This window comes from Pochonia chlamydosporia, chromosome 1, assembly GCF_001653235.2.
Source record: "Pochonia chlamydosporia 170 chromosome 1, whole genome shotgun sequence".
Taxonomy (NCBI): domain Eukaryota; kingdom Fungi; phylum Ascomycota; class Sordariomycetes; order Hypocreales; family Clavicipitaceae; genus Pochonia; species Pochonia chlamydosporia.
This window is the reverse complement of record NC_035790.1, coordinates 1,197,076-1,217,102: the sequence shown is the minus strand read 5'-3', so window position 1 is coordinate 1,217,102 and position 20,027 is coordinate 1,197,076. Positions and strand designations below refer to the sequence as shown.

At 51.3% G+C, this 20,027-nt stretch overlaps 8 protein-coding genes across 8 annotated transcripts; 6 read left to right on the top strand and 2 right to left on the bottom strand.

Moving 5' to 3' along the window:
- Positions 1–4: 4 nt before the first annotated feature.
- On the top strand, positions 5–2,233 carry VFPPC_00276 (sister chromatid separation protein (Src1); the record flags this gene model as incomplete). Its single annotated transcript, XM_018280326.1, has 2 exons — positions 5–1,506; positions 1,645–2,233. The coding sequence occupies 2 exons, from the start codon at positions 5–7 to the stop codon at positions 2,231–2,233; spliced, it is 2,091 nt and encodes a 696-aa protein (XP_018148339.1).
- Positions 2,234–2,794: 561 nt separating this feature from the next.
- VFPPC_00275 (ATP synthase subunit 4 mitochondrial precursor) lies at positions 2,795–3,780 on the bottom strand (the record flags this gene model as incomplete). Its single annotated transcript, XM_018280325.1, has 4 exons — positions 2,795–2,820; positions 2,890–3,112; positions 3,194–3,642; positions 3,750–3,780. The coding sequence occupies 4 exons, from the start codon at positions 3,778–3,780 to the stop codon at positions 2,795–2,797; spliced, it is 729 nt and encodes a 242-aa protein (XP_018148338.1).
- Positions 3,781–4,240: 460 nt separating this feature from the next.
- On the top strand, positions 4,241–5,999 carry VFPPC_00274 (nucleolar complex protein; the record flags this gene model as incomplete). The annotated part of the gene is made up of 3 exons (XM_018280324.1): positions 4,241–4,842; positions 4,902–5,787; positions 5,850–5,999. The coding sequence occupies 3 exons, from the start codon at positions 4,241–4,243 to the stop codon at positions 5,997–5,999; spliced, it is 1,638 nt and encodes a 545-aa protein (XP_018148337.1).
- A 913-nt stretch (positions 6,000–6,912) lies between these two features.
- On the top strand, positions 6,913–9,510 carry VFPPC_00273 (CorA family metal ion transporter; the record flags this gene model as incomplete). The annotated part of the gene is made up of 3 exons (XM_018280323.1): positions 6,913–7,208; positions 7,268–9,172; positions 9,234–9,510. 3 exons carry the CDS (start codon positions 6,913–6,915, stop codon positions 9,508–9,510), a joined length of 2,478 nt encoding a protein of 825 aa, XP_018148336.1.
- A 531-nt stretch (positions 9,511–10,041) lies between these two features.
- Positions 10,042–11,129, bottom strand: VFPPC_00272 (RNA recognition motif containing protein; the record flags this gene model as incomplete). Its single annotated transcript, XM_018280322.1, has 3 exons — positions 10,042–10,656; positions 10,709–11,013; positions 11,078–11,129. The coding sequence occupies 3 exons, from the start codon at positions 11,127–11,129 to the stop codon at positions 10,042–10,044; spliced, it is 972 nt and encodes a 323-aa protein (XP_018148335.1).
- A 978-nt stretch (positions 11,130–12,107) lies between these two features.
- VFPPC_12743 (COPII-coated vesicle membrane protein Erv46) lies at positions 12,108–13,533 on the top strand (the record flags this gene model as incomplete). The annotated part of the gene is made up of 3 exons (XM_018290520.1): positions 12,108–12,300; positions 12,388–13,310; positions 13,360–13,533. 3 exons carry the CDS (start codon positions 12,108–12,110, stop codon positions 13,531–13,533), a joined length of 1,290 nt encoding a protein of 429 aa, XP_018148334.1.
- A 763-nt stretch (positions 13,534–14,296) lies between these two features.
- On the top strand, positions 14,297–14,521 carry VFPPC_17417 (hypothetical protein; the record flags this gene model as incomplete). The annotated part of the gene is made up of 1 exon (XM_022429127.1): positions 14,297–14,521. The coding sequence occupies one exon, from the start codon at positions 14,297–14,299 to the stop codon at positions 14,519–14,521; it is 225 nt and encodes a 74-aa protein (XP_022285856.1).
- Positions 14,522–17,194: 2,673 nt separating this feature from the next.
- Positions 17,195–19,558, top strand: VFPPC_12742 (cell cycle inhibitor Nif1; the record flags this gene model as incomplete). The annotated part of the gene is made up of 3 exons (XM_018290519.1): positions 17,195–19,172; positions 19,239–19,377; positions 19,447–19,558. 3 exons carry the CDS (start codon positions 17,195–17,197, stop codon positions 19,556–19,558), a joined length of 2,229 nt encoding a protein of 742 aa, XP_018148332.1.
- Positions 19,559–20,027: the final 469 nt, after the last annotated feature.

The following is a 20,027-nucleotide window of genomic DNA, read 5'->3' as shown; positions in this document are numbered from 1 at the left end:
CATCATGTCCGACATCGATGATTACCTTCAAGAGGGCTTCGATGCCCGCAGTGTGACCGTACCGCGCCTGCGATCCATCCTCGTCACGCATAACGTGGATTATCCCTCTACGGCGAAGAAGAGTCAGTTAGTCGAGCTGGTCAATGATCACGTTTTGTCACAAGCGGCCAAGCTACGAGCGCAAAGAGCCAGAGCAAAACGATCTAGCTTGGGCTTCGTCAATGCCGGCAGTGCAGAGGACTCTAATGTCTGGGACGAGCCCGATACGCGCCCTCGCCATTCGTCTGCTCGCAGGTCGATGTCACCAAGGAAGAGCTCTGGTAGGGTTAAGGTCGAACCCGAGGTAGCGGAGTCCAACATTCTTCGTAGCCCACGCAAGCGCAGCTCAAGATCTGCCAGTCGGCAACTATCACATTTTGATGAAGATGATGGCGCTGCATCTGTAGCTTCAAAATCGACGCGTCGAAGCAGCAGAAGGACTGTGACACCTCAAATCAAGGATGAGTCGGAGCCGGAGGAAGACTATCCATTGCATTCAGATCGGTCGAATATTCATCCGGAAGAGGAGGAAGACGACGACGACGACGACGAACATGACGAGTCTGTGTTTACAGACGATAACCCTTTCCAAAGCGGAAGCTCGCCGCCGCCTGTAATCACTCCAAGCAACCGACGACGCACTGTAGGGGATGGTGCCACTCGAAGCGCGCAATCCGCCAGAAGGCGGACGGATGGCTTCACTGATCGAAGCAAGAAGCCCAGAGCCTCGGAGATTTCAGCGCCTAAGTTGCGGCAAAGATCTCCTGAATTCGCCTTGGAGCCTGGTGAGGAGTTTACCGCTGATGAGCAGCTGGAATTGGAAGAGGCTCAGAGCACCGGTGAAGTCGTCCCCGTTTCGCGCAAGAGCCGCGCACCAGCTCGCCAAACAAGCGTCCTGACACCCCTCTTCGTCCTTCTTATGGCACTTCTTGGCGCTTATGGCGCTTGGTATCGACAGGAGAAGCTCGCTGTAGGATACTGCGGCCTTGGCAGAGAGGCAAAGTCACTCCTCCCACCAGAAATCACCGTTCCCGATGCGGTGCTGCCTTTTGTCGAACCTCAATGCGAGCCATGCCCTCCGAATGCATATTGTTCTGAGGGATTCACTGTTACCTGTGACAAAGGATTCATCCAGAAGCCTCACCCACTGTCGTTTGGCGGGCTTGTCCCCCTTCCACCGACATGTGAGCCTGACAGCGAGCAGGAACGCCGAGTTCAGGCCGTAGCTGACAAGGCCGTTGAGGAGCTTAGAGAACGCCGAGCCAAGTACGAGTGTGGTGACTTGGTTGATGAAGCTGGACAACAGGAAAATTCGCCTGCGATTGCAGAGGAAGAGTTGAAAGAGGCCGTCAGCAAGAAGAGAAACAAAAGATTGAGTGATCAAGAGTTTGACGATCTGTGGGACAAGGCTATTGGCAAAGTCACGACTCGAGATGAGATTGAGGTTCAAGTCGACACAACAACCAAGTGAGTACCGCCGAAATTTTTTTCTTCCGCAAAGCGATGCAAATCGGCCCTCCATCTGTGGCATCGTCTTTGCTTGTCTTAAAATGAAATTCACTCTTCTGACACACAAACTAATCAGATCCGTCATTGACCCAACAGACCTACCGGTGCATCCAATCTTCCAGTCAGAAGGCTTTCGTCAACCTCTCTCGCTCGCCTTTCGCTCACCTGCGCCATCAAGCGCTCAATCTGGCTCGGACTGGCAAGATATCGACTCGCAATTGGATTTCTGATCTTCTTAGCCCTCGGAAGTTTAAACGTACGTTCACGTTATCGTCGCCATGTTGCGACCTCTGCCCAGGTTCCAGCCCTGGTAGACTTGGTCTTGCAGCGACTGGCGGATCAGCGGGAGCTTGGAGAAGAGGATCTTGACGATCCCTGGCTCTTCTTGCCGAACCTGAGAGATGACGTTCTAAGGTCTATTCACGCTCTCTCCGAGCGCGAGAGAATCTGGCAAAGGGTTAGAGCCGTCGTAGAGCAGAATAGCAACGTCCGCACAGGCCAAAGACAGGGCCGCAGCGGGGAAGTTGGGCGCGCTTGGGAGTGGATTGGCCCTACCAAGGGCGAGGGTGCGAGAAGACGGCGTAGTGGGAGAGTTTCGTGGCTACCAGAGTCGAAAGAGGAGACGCCGGACTCCAAAGACATGATTGAGACGAGGAAATGGGAAGAGTCGAGGCCGATTTATTAAATGGGTTCTAGAGTGGTTGATTACACTGAAAATGTATTTGCTATGAATCGTACGGGATTGTATAATTGATGATTGTGTCATTATATACTTGCTTGGGACTTTTTTTTGTGAAAGAAACTGCGGAGATGCTCAAAACATGTTATGCGATGGCACTATACACCTAAGCAGTCTGTCTTTTAATGTTCATCTGTGCGTTGTCGCAGGTGCTTATAGATTGCGTGTTCCAACAGACCGCCACGGTACTGACATTGCGAAACAATCTAGGTAGGGCTCTGTTGAATCAAGGCAAGGAATATTTTCAGCCATTACCTCACACAGCTGTTCCAAGGGTTGTTATGGAGCTATCAAGATTGACGTAGCTGGTGCTCCAAACGCCGTCTCACGTATTGTATCAACACCTGAACGCCGTCACGGAAGGAGGAGAAATTGTAGAATAGAGTTAAAATAGTTAAGACTAGTGTCTCGATTTAATTGGCTATTGCACAGGTGTGTTTATATGCACAGATTGTTGTAACAAAAGAAACGGTGGTACGTTTTAATCTAGACTCTAGTAGAAAGCGTTTATTGGGCCTTGGAAGAGACAATCTCTGTTCGTAATTGTTAGCAATCCATTTTGCACCAATCGAGATCGTGACTAATAGGAATTTACAACGTACTCTCAATATCAGCAACGCTTTGCTGCAGGATCTGCTGCAGGACCTTGGGGTTCTCCAGCTCCTTCTGGACCTTGGCGATAATAGAGGCAGCGAGCTCCTTCTGCTGGCGCTGCTTGACCTGGCCCTCGTAACGGACCCAGGAGTCGAGAACGGCCTTGGCCTCGGCGGCCAGGGCGGTCTGCTGCTCGAGCTCGTAAGCCTGAGCCTCGAGCTTGGCGGTTTCCTGATAGTCCCAAGTGCGTCAGTATCTCCCACGCCACGAGTTTTTTGTTGGGTGCACCGTTAAAAACTGTGAGCTCCTTACCTTGGACACCTCGAACATGGCCTTGGTGATGTCGACAACACCAGTCATCTGCTGGACGTCCTCGATGCGGCCCTTGACAGCCTCAGTGTGGTCGGCACGAGCGCTGTTGAGGATGTTCTTGATCTTCTGGTTCTGGCTCTCAGCCCACTCCTTGTATCCGGGGCCGCCGTACTTGATGAGACCTCCCCAAACGGCCAGCAGGCAGATGGCCACGATGGTCTCCTCGTTCATGACGTAGTACTCATTGCTGATGGCGTAGACGCTGAGACCGGCGGCGCTGCTGAGGAAGGCAGTCTTGCTGAGGAGGCTGCTTCCGGGGAGGGAGTCGATGATGCTCTGGGCCTTCTTCTTGGGCTCCTCGGCGGGAACGTTGCTGGCGTGGCGGACAGCAGCTGCGGACACGGCTGGGATGGCTCGGCGGGCGAGGGTAGGTCGGAGAAGGGGAGCGCCTGTTTCCAGTCAACACAAGTTCGTGCCTGCGTCAGTATGACTCCGCGTGCAATTGGGGCTCGAAAATCATGGGCTCGTCGCGCCGTGAGGTTGGGGATTGACGTACCGACAGCGCTTCGCGCCAAGCGTGAGGCCATTGTGATATAGAGTTGCGATTGGGGGTATCCTGGCTTGACGTTGCTCTGAGAGCTGGGAATGAGGTTGAGGTTTTATCGCGCTAGTTCGGCAACATGAGTAAGTCACGTGAGGTCGGGAAGGAGAGGGATGGGATGGCCTTGGTGGTCCAAAAGGGTGGAGGCGGTTTACCCGGCTATTTTCCAGAGCTTTGGGTGCATGCAGAAGAAAATGCACCCCTGCCTGGCTGGACGCTGCTGATTGGGCAAATATTTTTTTGGGTTGCTGAGTGAAAGATTTATGAAGCTCTCAAGAAATTTAAGGTGTATCAAACCCTTTCGACATTTTTCGTCGAACAACCTGAGCGTCATTTATTTTCCTTTGAGATATAAGATCGAGTTTTAAGGTTCGGAAAACATTCGAAAAGATTTTTTTCATTCATATTTGAGAATCAGTCGGATTGCACCACAGAATATCCTCAACATGGCGCAGGGTACTGAGGGTGAAGGCTCGAAGCGGAAGCGTCCCTCTGCTGGTGAAAAGCCAGCAAAGCGGCGCAGACCTTCGAGCGAAGAAAGTGAAGATCCGAATGCAAAGATCCTTCTTATGGAACAGGGAATCTTGGAATCGAAAAAGAACTACAACGACATTACCGTTTTGTTGAGCACAGCGGGAGACTATGAGAAGGGTGAGCCAGAATCGATGCTGGCCGCAGTGGCCCTTTGCAGAATATTCGTCAGGCTGCTTGCTCAGGGAGCCCTCATTGCCCGAAAGTCTTCGTCGGGGAAGGATGCGGTGGTTGTCAGCTGGCTCAAGGATCAGTTTTCCCAGTATAAGACACTATTGGTGAATCTGTTGGGCGAGGAGGAGCTCGCTGTCACTGCTCTTACCTTGGGCATGAGATTGCTCAAAGCTGAAGGAGAGTTCCTGTACGACAAGGAGGAGTACTCATTCCCCACGGCGTTCATGGAGAATATCGTCAAGGCTGTGCTGTTGTCAGACAATGATGATGTAAGGCGAGCTTACATTGAGGAATTCGCGGAGCAATACGATGATATTCGTTATTTTACTTTCAAATCTGTCAGGTATGTATCTTGTTTTTCTAAATTTGTATCGCTATTCTCTGCTAATACGTCCTGCACAGGAGCATTATTGAAAGCCTGACTGAAGAGGATGAGTCGGAGGACGTGTTTGACAGAGTATTCGCCTTGATTTCTGCTCTCGACGGTGTGCCGGAATCTGCAGAGGATTTGGAGGATTTTTACGTTCCCAAACCTAAGAAGAAGTCACATCCTTTACGTTCAATCACCCAACACAAGAAGCAGGGCCAAGAAGCATGGCTGGCGTTGATGGGTGTCGTCGACTCCAAAGACCAGCGGAAGCGTCTCCTCGATATCATCTCGACCATTATTGCTCCGTGGCTCACAAAGCCAGAATTGCTAGCAGACTTTCTTACCAACTGCTACAACGCAGGTGGATCAATGTCACTCCTCGCACTGTCTGGAGTGTTTTACCTTATCCAAGAACGTAACTTGGACTACCCATCATTCTACCCCAAGCTGTACTCACTCCTTGATCGAGACATATTACACTCAAAACACCGATCCCGATTTTTCCGACTTCTTGATACGTTCCTGGCGTCTACTCACCTTCCTGCCTCTCTGGTGGCAAGTTTCCTGAAGCGATTGTCTCGGCTGGCGCTGAATGCGCCGCCCAGTGCCATCGCGTTTGTCATTCCCTGGATATACAACGTGCTGAAGCGTCACCCTACATGTACATTCATGGTACACCGGGTGATCAAAGATCCTGAGGAGAAGCAGCGTATCAAGGACCATGGGTTTGAAGACCCGTTCGTGGCGGACGAGGCTGATCCGACGCAGACGCGAGCGATTGATAGTTGTCTGTGGGAGCTTGTGCAGCTGCAATCTCACTACCACCCCAACGTTGCGACTATTGCAAAGGTCATGTCTGAGCAGTTTACGAAGCAATCGTACAATATGGAGGATTTCTTGGATCACTCATATGCCAGTGTAAGTTTTGATTACGTTTCTTGTGGGTACGAAGGATGCAGATTTCTAACTTTTTTTTGTAGCTTTTGGATGCCGAGCTGGGCAAGGATGTCAAGAAGGCACCTGTGATTGAATTCCAGATTCCAAAGAGGATATTCCTACCGCTGGATGAGCCAGCGACAACCCCGGATAGTCTGTTGGTTAGATTATGGGATTTTGGGACACCAGCCTGATTGTGTGGATAAGGTTGGTCATCGACTGGGTGATACGGTTGTTGGTGGGATATTTATCTTACTCTGCATAGCAAGCGATTCATATATCATACGATGAATGTCTATTACCGCATGATTGCACATGTTGGCGTGTTTAGGTTAAAGTTGTCCATAATTTATATTGTGGATGCGTATTAGGCTGGCTACCTTGGTAATGGGACTTGGAGTAATTGGAGACTGGAACTTTCCATTTGATACATGCTCTCAACCACATGTCGTGTCATACACATCAGTGTGCATGTCTGTACAGATTAACTCAATTGCACATGTGTGAAGGTAAAGTCTGGTGCAACCCACGCAATATTCCTAACTTGATAACATTCAAGACACCAATGCGCATGCTGAAGAGCTGCATGCGCCAGAAACTGCCAGGCCGATTGGAACGTGCATTGAGCATTGAGTGTCTGGTGTAGTGTGTGGTGTGGTTTGAGGTCTGAAAGCGGCTAGCAGGAACTTTGGTCGACGAGCTGACATCTGGAGGCCCAACTGCCCCGGAGCTCTTTGACCGGCTGCCATTGGCCCCAGCGCTTGCCCGCAGCACGCAGCTGAGCCGAGTTTGTCCCTGCAAGCCACTGAAACAGGGAAGCAATTATGGTTCCAATGTTCAGCCAATACTTAAGTACTGACATCACTGAACCACTTTAGCGTCCCGCGCCATGTGCCCCATCCCAGCACTAGCTGCAACCTTCGACCAACTTTTGCCGTCAATCCTTTGCTGTCTCAACCTCTTTTTTGTTTCTTTTCGGTATATATTCATGTACTCCGGCAGTCGATATTCGCCATCTCTGAATCATCGCATTTACAGCAACCCGAGTTACTGAATGTCAGTGGTTGTGGCGCTGGCTGAGGCATTGTCGACTCTTGAGCCGACGCCATGGCGAGCAACCGCTTTGACACGTTCAGTGCAGCCTCCAACTTGAGAGCGGCAATTGCTTCACAGCCCTCCCCGTCTCCTTCAACGGGTAAAGCCACACCAGACAGTCAGAAGCCGCGTAAGAGAAAGGGACACCGGGGCGGCAAGAAGAAGCGATCGCGGCGAAAGAGCTTTGCTATACTCGCAGAGGATAGCCATGATGAAGCTGGTCCGTCGGGCTCTGGCCTGCTGTATCAGGTGCCGAGCGCCAACCTAAGCGGTACCAGCATTGACAGCGAAGCACTGCTTGACCATCGGTGAGTGTGCAACAGATGACTCCATCAGACTTCTTCCATGTCTGACATGTTTCGATAAGAGAGCAGAAGCCGATGCGAATGCGCCGTGCGTCGACAATAGCGGGTGCGAGTCCCTTCCACAATCCGTTTTCCTCGACTCCGGGTGGCAGCCGGCTGCGTTCTATGCAGATTCCAACTAGTGCTGAGGGAAATGGCGAGCGAAGTCCCTGGGATGAGACGGCTCCATTGCTGCCAGGATCTTCAAAGAAGGGCACGCCAACAGGCCCTTCAAGCTATGGAGCAAGTGATGCCAAAGGCGGCCGAAATAGAAGCCGACGATCCAGCAGGTCATCGAAGAATAGGCTACAACTTCCGCAGAGTGCCATGGATGGGTGGGACGTGAACCATCCGCCCTCTGTCCCGGGCTCACCCACATTTGCTGCGGCTGGCCCAGAGTTGGTGTTTGGAGACGTCATGATTCGGGACGATCTATCTCTAGGTGGTGGTAGTGGTCGGCACTCAGATAATGAGGAGGCCGTGTCAGATACTGAGGGCTCAGCTCATGACCACAGACAGGATATTCATCGACGGCCCACAGTCGACGCTTCTGGAGACGTTTGCTTCCCTGCACCGGGCATGTCAGAGCTTGGTGAGGAGGAATATGATGCTCAGTCTAGGGACCCTCAAGTCCATCAGCGGCGTGGACGTCGACGACGTGGTCAATGGCCAGACTTATCTGTGTTGGAGGAATGGAGGCAATATGAAAAGGAGGATCGCAGTGAAGAGCGACGGGTCAAGAGAATCACGGAGCCACAGCTGATTAACGGGCGGTTGCGCCCCATTCGAAAGGGATGGTTTCAGACTGATGAAGAGATCCCTTATCGATTCACATATTTCAACGAAGAATTCCAAAGCACCATACACAGTCAGACAATATCAGAGCTTGTCCAGCCTGGAAGCGACTTTCGAGAGCTCTTTATCCCCGACCCACGCATTCTATCAGATGATGAGACTAGCGATGACGACGATACTGTTTCACTGGCAACAAAGCGTCAGCACTCTTTCAACGGTCTAGATGTTGATTCCAAGCTGTCCACTCGTCAGCCATCCATCGCCGAGTCACGAAGAGGCGGCACCATGTCGCCCAGCCTGGATCCTGGTAATGCATCCCGACGTGCTAGCCCAAGCGGGATCAAATCACCTAAAGATAATACCATTCCTACTTCCGCTCCTACCACGGCAGAACAGACAGAAAAGCCTATTCGTTACGGGGAGCGGCCAGTATGGTGGCTCGATGTCCTTTGCCCTACAGAGGCAGAAATGAAAGTAATTGCCAAGGCATTTGGCATTCACCCCCTCACTGCCGAAGATATCATGCTCCAAGAGGCGCGAGAAAAAGTTGAGCTCTTCCGCCACTATTACTTCGTCAACTACCGAACATTCGACCAGGACATCAACAGCGAGAACTACCTCGAACCAGTCAACATGTACGTTGTCGTCTTCCGCGAAGGCGTGCTCAGCTTCCACTTTTCCATGACGCCTCATCCCGCCAATGTGCGCAGACGTATCCGCCAGCTACGAGACTACCTCATCCTGTCATCCGACTGGATATCCTACGCCATCATCGACGACATTACCGATGTTTTCCAGCCTCTCATCCAAACTATTGAAGATGAAGTCGACGAAATTGACGAGAACATCCTACGCATGCATACACCCGAGAGAGACGAGAAAACAGCTCACCTCCGCGACGACAGTTCCTCCTTCTTCGACTCGGGAGACATGCTACGAAGGGTAGGCGACTGTCGAAAGCGAGTCATGAGTCTGTACCGCCTCCTGGGTAACAAGGCAGACGTCATCAAAGGGTTTGCCAAGCGCTGCAACGAGCGTTGGGAAGTGGCGCCTAGGTCTGAAATTGGTCTTTATCTCGGCGATATACAAGACCACATTGTGACTATGACTTCTAATCTTGGTCACTACGAAAAGTACCCTCCATCCCTTTAGCCTCTTTCCCCCACAAAACGCAACAAAGCTAACAACTTACAGGATCCTAGCCCGCTCCCACGGCAACTATCTCGCTCAAATCAACATCCGGATGAACGAGAGACAAGAGCAAACCGCCGATGTCCTCGGCAAGCTCACCGTCCTAGGAACCATTGTCCTCCCCATGAACATCATCACCGGTCTATGGGGGATGAATGTCTGGGTCCCAGGCCAGGAGTACGAAGGTGATTTAGCATGGTTTGCCTGGATTACAGCTGGGTTACTGCTCTTCGGCACCGCTTGCTACATGATTGCGAAGAGAGTGTATAACATTGTTTAAGAGGAGGATAGTGCATATACGGACTGGATTGGCGTACTAATGTAAATTGTTGGGCATGCATTCATGTTGTTGTTACATTCTGGGGCTATGTATTGGATTTGAAATTTTCACTTATCGGGAAGGGGGGTACAAAATCATGGTTTTGACTGTATGTGCATAGTTTGGCGTGTGATTCTATGGATAGGCTGAATCAGTTAGAAATGGCTAGATAAATTGTTATGGTACGGGTTTATGTATTTGATGTGTATCCTTTTTAAGGTATTTTTATCGCATTGCAGTGTTTTGTGTTTTTGAAACGTAGAGTTTCTCAAGCACCCTTATTTCCTTAGTGACTTTGCCATCGCGGCATACCTTCCAATCCAAGATGTATAATTGTACATAATTACCGTTTTTGCGCCTGACCAACCTGACTCTATGAAAATGAACCACTGGATACTGCCGGCAAATGGTATTTGTGCATAGACGGGACTCCGTTGTCAACGCTCCTCACATTCCTAGTCTACCCCGATTCTTCCACCGTGAGACACAAAATCATCTCCGCTGACCTGCAAACGTAGCTCTTAGGGCCATGATCTGTTGCTTGTCAGCTTCAGGTAGCATGTCGATTTGGGCTTGTGTCAAATCCATGACTGCTCTCATCAGCGCATCGGGGTCCTGAGCTGCTGCTGCTGGCGCTGGCGCTGCTGGTGCGCCATAACTCGGCTGAGCTGCAGGGGGCGCATAAGGCATCGCAGCGACTGGTGGTGTGTTGTTTGCACCCGGGTAGCCTGACACTGCCGCCGAACCTGGATAGGCTGGTGCCGGTTGTTGTACTGCTGGAATAGGTGCTGTGGGATCAGCAACAGATTGAATTGCCTCAGGGGAGACCAGCCCCATCAGAAGCAGCGCCTGGAATACAGCATAAGAAAGTTGCGGTGCTTGTTGGAGCAGTTCTGTGGCTCTTTGGGGTTCGGTTGTAGCCAGCGTCTTCATCTGGCCTAGGATATCGAGTAGTTGGGAGGGAGGAAGAGTGTTGAGTGTCCGTGAGATGGCATCCGTGCAGGTCAGCCCGGGAGGTATTTCTTTGCCGGCAGGAAGGGGAGGTAGAGAGCTTGCTTGCGCGGCGTATGTGCTGGTGGCTGCACCATTTGTAGGATTCGCTGTAGACTGCACGTCATATTAGCCAACATCAGTGATGGGAGAGGGGACGATTCCATACGAGATTGTTGTCATCATCGCCGCTCTTTTGTTCATTAGAAAAATCGACGCGGAGCTTGCGACCCATAACCTCAAAGTCGTTCAAGTTTCGTACCGCGGACGAAGCGCTATCTAGGGGAGGAAGGACGAGGTCAGTAGAGTGAATTTGGTGGACTCGGGGCAGGCGAGTATTCGACGAACCGGTATCTGGGTAGTCTGCAAAGCCGAAGCCCTTTGGGCGGCCAGTTTCCGAATCGTATACTAGTCGGAATCGTTCAACTTTGCCGGCGCGGCTGAAGATTTCTGTGATTTGCTCTTCTGAGAGGCCTGCACGTTTGATTAGAGAAAACGCCAAAAGTGAGAGCGGATGGGCATTTTGTTTCTTTCGCACCATAAGGAATATTCCCCACGAACACTACGCGGGAAGGTGGCCTCGTTGACATTTTTTGTGGTGGTTATGATGGAAGTCGTTGCGGAAATCGTTTGTCGAGTCGCGAAAGGATCGTCACCTTCAAAAGGGATCTATGAACGACGAGTCGCAAACTACTAGCACTAGAAAAGTCGCACAATTTCCGACTCAATGGCTTTCATGAACAGTTTGTGAGGGAGATTCAGGTGCGACGATGGCCCAAGAAGTTGAATCGTAGGTGAAAGGTGAAGGTTGGATGTACATGTGCAAGCTACAAATTTAGCAGCCTTGTTGTCATGGTCCAGTCGCAGCATCCAGGCCAATGCTGCAAGTCAGTGACGGCAGTGTCTGGCAAGGGAAAGTCAAGCTCAAGTTGAGCCTGGTTTAGTTTAGTGCACCCGGCGATTTGCCGGCTGGGTGCCTACAAACGTCAACGGTCCCCTGCAGTTCAGTTGGGATATGGGAGGCACTCAGCGCTGGCTCATGCCAGTGTCCATGTGGGGTCAAGTCTGATTCCTCTGACCGGACCAGAGTGGACGTCTGGTGGGTGCATGTGGTCTGGTTGTCTGAGGCTGATGTCTGCCCTGTGGCACGGCAGACATGGCCTGGACGATTCAATGTTGGACCCTTGCTCTTCAATTCGCTGTGGCTTTGTTGGCTTCCATTGATGAATTGGTCTTTCAGCCTCACCCTAGCTCGGCCATGCCAGCCAGTACTTGCGACGGTGGCCTCAACGACATCCAAGATTCTTTGACCTCGAACTGGCGACTTTCGATTGCGTGCCACTTTGAGCCACCCAGTTGCCACAAGTCAGGCATCTCTTGGTGCAATTGACCACTCTGCTTGTGCCAGTGCCTTGTCCCTTTTTTTATTTTGCCTTTGTCCATTCGAAACCGACTATCACTCGGTTTAGTTGCCCACACGGCCAGTTCTTCTTAGTGGGGAGCTCGTCGCAAGCTGTCAAGAATCAAGGTCCAATCTCCCAAGTCCAACACTACGAACCACTTCAGACATGCCGCCCAAGTCGAGATTCACAAGGCTGGATGCCTTTACAAAAACCGTTGATGAGGCGCGAATTCGCACTACGAGCGGTGGTGTGGTCACCATCGTGTCGCTTCTCGTCGTCGTCTTCTTGTCGTGGGGAGAATGGGCAGATTACCGGAGAGTAGTCGTACACCCAGAGCTAGTGGTAGACAAGAGCAGAGGTATGAGTAATAGCGAATGCTTTAAATGCCTTGCGCCTGTTCTTGTTGGATTTTCGCTGTTCGGAAATACTAATTGAGCTGCTTCAGGAGAACGAATGCAAATCCATCTCAGCATGACCTTCCCTAGAATGCCCTGCGAGCTGCTCACACTCGACGTCATGGATGTGTCCGGGGAACAACAACACGGGGTTGCACACGGTATCAACAAGGTCCGCCTTAGACCTGTCAGCCAAGGAGGTGGTGTCATTGACGTAAAGTCTATGAACCTCCACGACGAAACTGCTGAGCATCTTGATCCTTCGTATTGTGGTGAATGCTATGGTGCCACTGCTCCCCCTAACGCACGAAAGGCTGGGTGCTGCAACACCTGCGACGAGGTCCGAGAAGCCTACGCAACACAGGGCTGGGCGTTCGGTAGGGGCGAAAACGTCGAGCAGTGCACACGTGAGCACTACGCCGAAAGGTTGGACGAGCAGCGTGAGGAGGGTTGCCGAATCGAAGGTCATCTCGAAGTCAACAAGGTCGTCGGAAACTTCCACCTTGCGCCTGGTCGTAGTTTCAGCAACGGAAACATGCATGTCCATGACCTAAAGAACTATTGGGAGACCCCCAACGGCCATCAGCACGACTTCACCCACACCATTCACCAGCTTCGCTTTGGTCCTCAGCTTCCCGCCGCGGTTATTCAGAAGCTGGGCAAGAGCGCTACGCCCTGGACAAACCATCATCTGAACCCTCTCGATGGTACCAAGCAGGAAACCAACGACCCGGCCTACAACTACATGTACTTTGTCAAGATTGTGCCTACGTCCTACCTGCCCCTGGGATGGGAGAAGAAGTTCAGGAAGGCTGGCGGATTGATGGATACGAATGCCGACGGCAGCCTTGAGACACACCAGTACTCGGTCACTAGCCACAAGCGAAGTCTTCAAGGGGGTAATGACGCTGCTGAGGGCCATGCCGAACGTCAGCATTCACAGGGCGGTATTCCCGGTGTCTTTTTCTCATATGTGAGTATTCCTCTAGGCCCTGATATATCCGTGTACTAATTCAATACAGGACATTTCTCCCATGAAGGTTATCAACCGTGAGGAACCAGCCAAGTCCTTTACTGGTTTCCTTGCAGGTCTTTGCGCTATTGTCGGTGGTACTCTCACCGTCGCTGCGGCCGTGGACCGTGGGTTGTTCGAAGGCGCTGCAAGACTGAAGAAGATGCGATCTAAGGACCTGTAAAACTGCACGTTTGTTTGTATTCATCGTACACTGACTTTATTTTGGAGCATCAGGTTCGGCGTTTTTTGGATTACACGTTTGAGTTGGGGGAAAAGTCGTCTGGGACGGGGAAGCATGACGAGATGGCTGAGTTTGAGGCAAGCATGGGAGTTTTGCGATCAAAGAGGTGGTAAAATGTGAATCGCAGTTTTGTCAATAGAGCTCCGCTCGCGTGGCTATATCAATAGAATGCCGGCATTTCCTCATTTGTGGTTTGCTTTTTGACGCGAATCCAACACAATGTCGTGCTTCCTGCCGCAGGATATATTTAGCTACTCCCCAAGTGTGCCCTGAGATCAGCAAGACACAACGAGGTACTCCGTACCTACGGTGCAGTGTGACATTTATAGGTCAACCTTCGTTGTAGATGGCATTTCCAAGATTTTCATAGAGTGACCAATGCAATCCCAGCTTCTCAACTGGGAGGCCATGCAGAGTTTTTGCCATGCAGAGTTTTCAGCTCCCAACCCAATCAGCGACGAGAAATTAGACAGATGTCACTGGCGGGACGGACCCAATGAGTGTATCACTGCAGTACGGGTGCATCGGTAGATGTCGCATCCTTCTTGGCTGTTTGTTGTATATTTACACGGAATATTGGTTCACGCGTAAACATGTCCTTGCTGTACATGCAGCATATTTTGTTTCCTCTTGGCAAGGGGAAGGTTCAACGGCTACAGGTGGCCAATCTGTACATGGAAACAGTTCGAGTGGCATTTAAAGTATGATTGTTTCACACGCCTGGGCAACTCAGACAGTTGTCCATCTGCCCTTGTGTGTCTCCCTTGACTGGCCGACTTATGTCTCGGCCGGGCAGTGGCACTGGCAAGATGAGCGCGGTTGTCGGCATCAGCATTTGCGGCGAAGTTTGGCTATTTTGACGCACATATATGTTGTGCTTTGCCCATGGGTGGATGATTGCAGCATGTCTGTATTGGCGTGGACTTGATGGTGAGCAGATTTCCAGATGTGGCCTTCGGAGTGAAGTGGTCTCTCAATGACAGGTGGTTTGCGGGGAAGTTGAACGGGAGTTTGAACGCCAAGACCAGACACAAAACGTGTATAATAGATTACTGCAGCGACCGAAAGAAATAACTGCAGACCAGTCATGGAGATGAAGAAGAAGAATAAAAAGTTAGCCGCTATTCTGTGACAGGTTGCAAAACAAGAACAGACGGGCATCGCAGGGGATTTGTTTGACAGTTCGACCAACTGTTACAGGGTAACAAGTGGTGGGGAGGGAACATTGAAAGTGAGAAAAAAGAGGCCAAGATCAGGGGCTTGTCTTGGTGCGCCACCGGACATCAGTGCAGTTCAAGGTCTAGCCCAACGCTGGAGTGCAATAGATCTGTCTGATAATGTTTGGAGGGAGACAGCTGCAGCTGCATGTCTGTTCGATGCCAGTAGAGAGTTTGCGAGCACAGCATGGGAGGCGTAAAGAAATCAGCATCTTGACGGTTAAAAATAAATAAAACCAGCACTCCGTAACTGCAGATAGGGCCCAACGGGTGGTTAAAGTTAGTTGACCCCGTCACGCGACTCAATTGACCAACGGTCCAACGTGGTTGGAAGCTGCTGAGATATTTTTGCCACCTGTTTTTTCTTCTTTCTCCTCGTCAGCGTAGCTGTGCCCAAGCCAATGACGAGCTGGATGCGTAATATTGACGGTGAGTGGTTGGGCAATTGATTGATAGCGAGGCACTGGCTAGTTTGCGAGTTTGCTGCGCGAAGGTGTCAATACGATAATTATGGTTTGCAGCCCACCTGTTTGACCTGGCCCAGCCTAGCTGCACCCCAGACCTGAGTTGTCTCCATTGCCAATTATATGCTTCAGGTCCCTGATACATTTTGAGTGGCTCCGTAGTAGCGTCTGGTCCGTTGGAGGGGGGGAGGATCAAATGGTCGAAGCCGTGCGCTGCGTCGCCAAAAAGGGGGAGGGGGAAAGAGCAAGTGGAGATGACATGGATCGACATTAAAAGAGGAGCAGAGTGTGGCTGGGTCGATGTGGCTTCTCTGCAGACCTTATTTTGTCAGACTCCCGCTTTGGCTGGTGAACATTTGGACGTTACATGCAAGAGTTGAGTGAAGGGGGGCAGGGGGACAGGACAGGGGTTCAATGTTGAGGAATGGGATCGTTGATGATGAGCGGAGCGGAAAGGTCTGGTCCAGCCTGGACTGGGGCATCTAGCCAGTCTCGGTGCAGATGCCAGTTGAGGCTTCGACTTTTTGTTGTTTTGCTTGCTGTGCTCCGGGCTGTACCAGTCAGTTGAAGTCTGGTCAGTTTCAATGGTCTGGTCAAGTTCGTTCCAGTCCAGCCCGTGCCACTTGCTACAAAACGGCCAGCAACATTGAACACATACCACCAGAAACTGCCTGGCCAGACATCTGGTCAACTGACATCTAGATTGGCTTGGCTGCACCTCAACTGGTCGCTCCTGGTCTGGGCAGTCTAGGCGTTATTCTGCCCACCGCGCCAGTAGTTCCAGTGCTGCAGGGCCGAGAACATTTGAAGCCACCGTTGCGTCTGGCCCTCGTATTGATTGCCTGTTGAGCCTGGTGTTTCCTTTTTCCAGTCCGAGTACTTACTCCGTACTCCGTAGATTCAATGGAACCATCAATCTTCTGTTAGTTCCGGTGTGCATCCAATCTGCCTCATCCCCGTCCCATACCATCCCATCCCATGTCATCCTCCTCCACTGAGGCGCAACATCCATCCTTCGCCTGTGCTCATGGTCATGCTCGTGCTCAACTTGCTTGTCTCCTTCCCTTCTCCTCCTTCGCCTTTACATACTACCCGTATTTCGACCCTGCAAGCGTGGCAGATGGGCCCCCAATGTCCATGAATAGGGACACTGGGTGATTGAACCTCTTCATTGCACCAGACGCTGTTTATCTCGTCGCACGTCGCAAAAACACCAACGCCTTCATTTCTCTCCGCCTCTCCCTGCGATAAATTACAATCCATACGTCACGGCCCCTTTATCCCACCAATAACCACGGCAACAAGGTGCACATATATGCACGCACCTGAGCAGACTCTTCCACCACTCCAGTCCAAACAACTCTTCAACGCCGTACGACACTCGACGCCTTCGTTTGATTTTATTTGATTCGATTCTACCAGATTGTGCTGTTTGCTGCGCCACGACGCAACACCCGCAAGCATTGACGTCGCCATTCCGTGTGCCTGACCATTAGCCCCGATTTTTGTTATTTTTGTCGACATTGAACACCACGACGACGACACTGCCCGTTCTTACATTGATCACTTCATCGGCTGGCCGCATAGTATTACCAGCACATTGCCGGAATTGGTGGTTCTTGCCTCTCGCACAGCCGCCATAACGTCGTCGAGTCGCCTCTTGTACCGAATTACTCGCGCCAACGATACGATACCAAACACTGCCTGCATGCTTGGGTCAACTTTGACGACGTTGGAACTTGAATCACTCTTTACCGTCACTTGCACCCCCTGTTCTCTTCCTACTGTGTCTCAACTACTCTCGGGTACCGTCTCGAACTATTTTCTTCCCCATCCGCTCTCTTTATCGCAGGCCGACCATCTTCTCAACTCCTGTATGCGATCAAGTTGCACCGTTTGACGGTGCTCGACAACTCAACCATGTCGAAGCGCCCGGGTTTGCTCGACCTGCGGGCCGACTCACACTCATCAGTGATGTCTTCAAGCTCGAGACCACTACGATCCCCCCGCATGCACATTGCTGGCGAAGCACCACCTGAGTTATCTCCCCTCGATGCGTTCGCCCTTCAGAGTCGCCTGTTAGCCAAGCAACTTCAGGAAAGCAACAGGGATGGAAACAGGATGAGCAGACTACCTCCCCTTACCGTGGAGTCTCCGTTGGTTGTTCAAGGTAGATCAGAGTATTTTCGTTCGCTGTCAACAGAATCTCTATCAGATCCTGAATCCCCAGAGCCATCCTCTGGTCTGGGTCTCAAAACTGAAATCGAGGATGCCTTTACAAACGAAGAACGACCCAGATCTATGCACCCACGTATGAGCCGCATACCACCTACGCCCAATGCTGACGTACCAGCACTGCCCTCATCAATCCCGGATGTGCCACGGGGACGACAAATGAGCGTTGCCGAAGAGCGAAGAGATGTTTTTGGTGCTCGCCAAGAGCGCTCACCATCACCGATTCAAAGCGATACCAAGTCCCAGCACGAGCAGCACTCGGAAGTATCCCCGACTCGTATGGACAACAGCATGCATTCTCCTCCGTCTCAACAAGCGCATATCCTCACAGGCTCTCCGGAAAGGGCGAAGCAAGGCAGCTTTGATGAGCTGGGCCTTGTCCCACCGCCTTCTCTCTTCCCTAAGCGCTCCTCGAGTATTCTCTCCTCTCCCGTGCCTGAAGATGATGAGACATCGAGCAATATGGGCGGCTCATTTCATTCTTTACCACGCAAATTATCTTCAGGTAGTGTTGCTTTGGCAAATTCAATGCATTCGCCTGCTATGAGTTCATCCTTCAAAAGATCACCATCCGCAGCTTCAGATTCATCCGCCCTGCCGCGGCCGTCTTTCAACTTCTCGCGACCGCTAAGTAGGGCTGGCACACCTGGATTCGATATGCCAACACGGCAGGCGTCCTCCGACAGTCAGCCGTCTTTCATTTTGGCTGACGATACCGCTCATACTCCCGTCAGCATGCATAGCGAAGCATTCATGGATCAGCAAACAGAAGATGGTAAGGGCGCTACGTCATACATCTACTCTAAATTCTCTCTTCCAAGAGGGAAATCTATCCAGCGATCAGAACCGAATGAAACCACGGCGCCAGCAACCTTTCAATGGGAGCAGCCCATGGTTCCGCCTAGCAACGTTCAGCGCTATCCTATCGGAGCCCCTCCTTCACCACCCACGCGGCCATCCAGTTCATCTGCTAGGACCGTTCCCGATGATGCCATGAGCACGGCAGGAAGCCTGGCTCGGCCGTCAATGGAGGCTGGCAAAATGAGTCTGGACAGCTCGAGGCTTGCAGGCCCCTCATCATTTCCCTTCCGACCATTGGCAGATGCTCCTCGGAAGTCTGAGGATGCTCCAAGAGGAAGAACGCTCACATCCGCTTTGCACGAGCAAGCCCGAGGTAGGACACCGGCTTCCACAAACACAAGTGACTCTGCCAGCACAATCCGACCACCGCCTACAGCTCGATCTCTGGCTCCAACCGCATCTGAGATGTCTGCAGAGGAGCATCTGGCCAAGGGTATTGAGTGTCACGAAAACGGTTCGTTGAATGAGTCAACCTATCACCTCAGACTTGCCGCAAGACAGAACAACCCAACAGCCATGCTATTATATGCCCTTGCGTGCCGCCATGGCTGGGGTATGCGAGCGAATCAGAGGGAAGGTGTTGAATGGCTGAGAAAGGCAGCCGAACATGCGAGCGTTGAAATTGCCGATGACGAGGATCAATTGAAGGACGGGCGTGCCGCGCCGGCTGCTGTTCTTGAGAGAAGGACGCGAAAGGCACAGTTTGCGTTGAGCATTTACGAGCTGGGTGTTTCGCATATGAATGGATGGGGCATTGAGCAAGACAAATCTCTTGCGTTGCGGTGCTTTGAGATTGCCGGGAGTAAGTGCCATACAGCAGTTGATATCGCTGATTAGTTCATCGTCCACTAACATGATTGCCTTTTAGCTTGGGGAGACGTCGACGCTCTCGCCGAAGCAGGATTCTGCTACGCCCAAGGCATCGGATGCAAGAAGAATCTCAAAAAGAGCGCCAAATTCTACCGCATGGCTGAAGCAAAAGGAATGAGTATGGTGGGCAACAGCTGGTAAGTTTGCAGTCCACCATGGTGCCTCGCCCCTGGACGACATGGAGTTAACAGATGGTGTCTTTGTAGGATTCACAAGGCCAAATACAACGACGACGACGAGGCGTCACCAAGCAAAAATAAGAAAAAAGCACGCAGCAAATCCCGTACAAGAACCATGTTTGGTCTAAAGTCCTCCTAACTGGACCCAAAATTACATCGACCTTGAGGACGACAAAAACTAGCGGTGCAAATTCTAATGACAATGACTTCTTTCAACATTCATCCTATATCCATCTACTTCGGAGTTCATTTTTCTTCCATATTTACCTATTTTCCGGGTCGGGAGCCCTGTCTAACATGACTTACGGGATACCTCTTTTTTGTGTGCTTCTATAGTCAGCATTTAAGCGGGTGGATTCTTTTCTTTCCCTTTTTACTTGACTCTTTACTCTTCTCTTCGCCCATCAGCCTCTTATTACCAGCCTCTCTCCTTCGCCGAAGACTTGAGACATGCGGAGTTGGGCAGTACATTTTCGGCATCATGGAAACTATTTCACAATGTTTGCAACCTTACCACCTCTGCCAGGATTGTTTTTCAATTTCCCTCAGAAAGAAAATCTTTTGTCACGCATCATCGTTCTGGGAAGGGGGAATAGGGACCAACATTT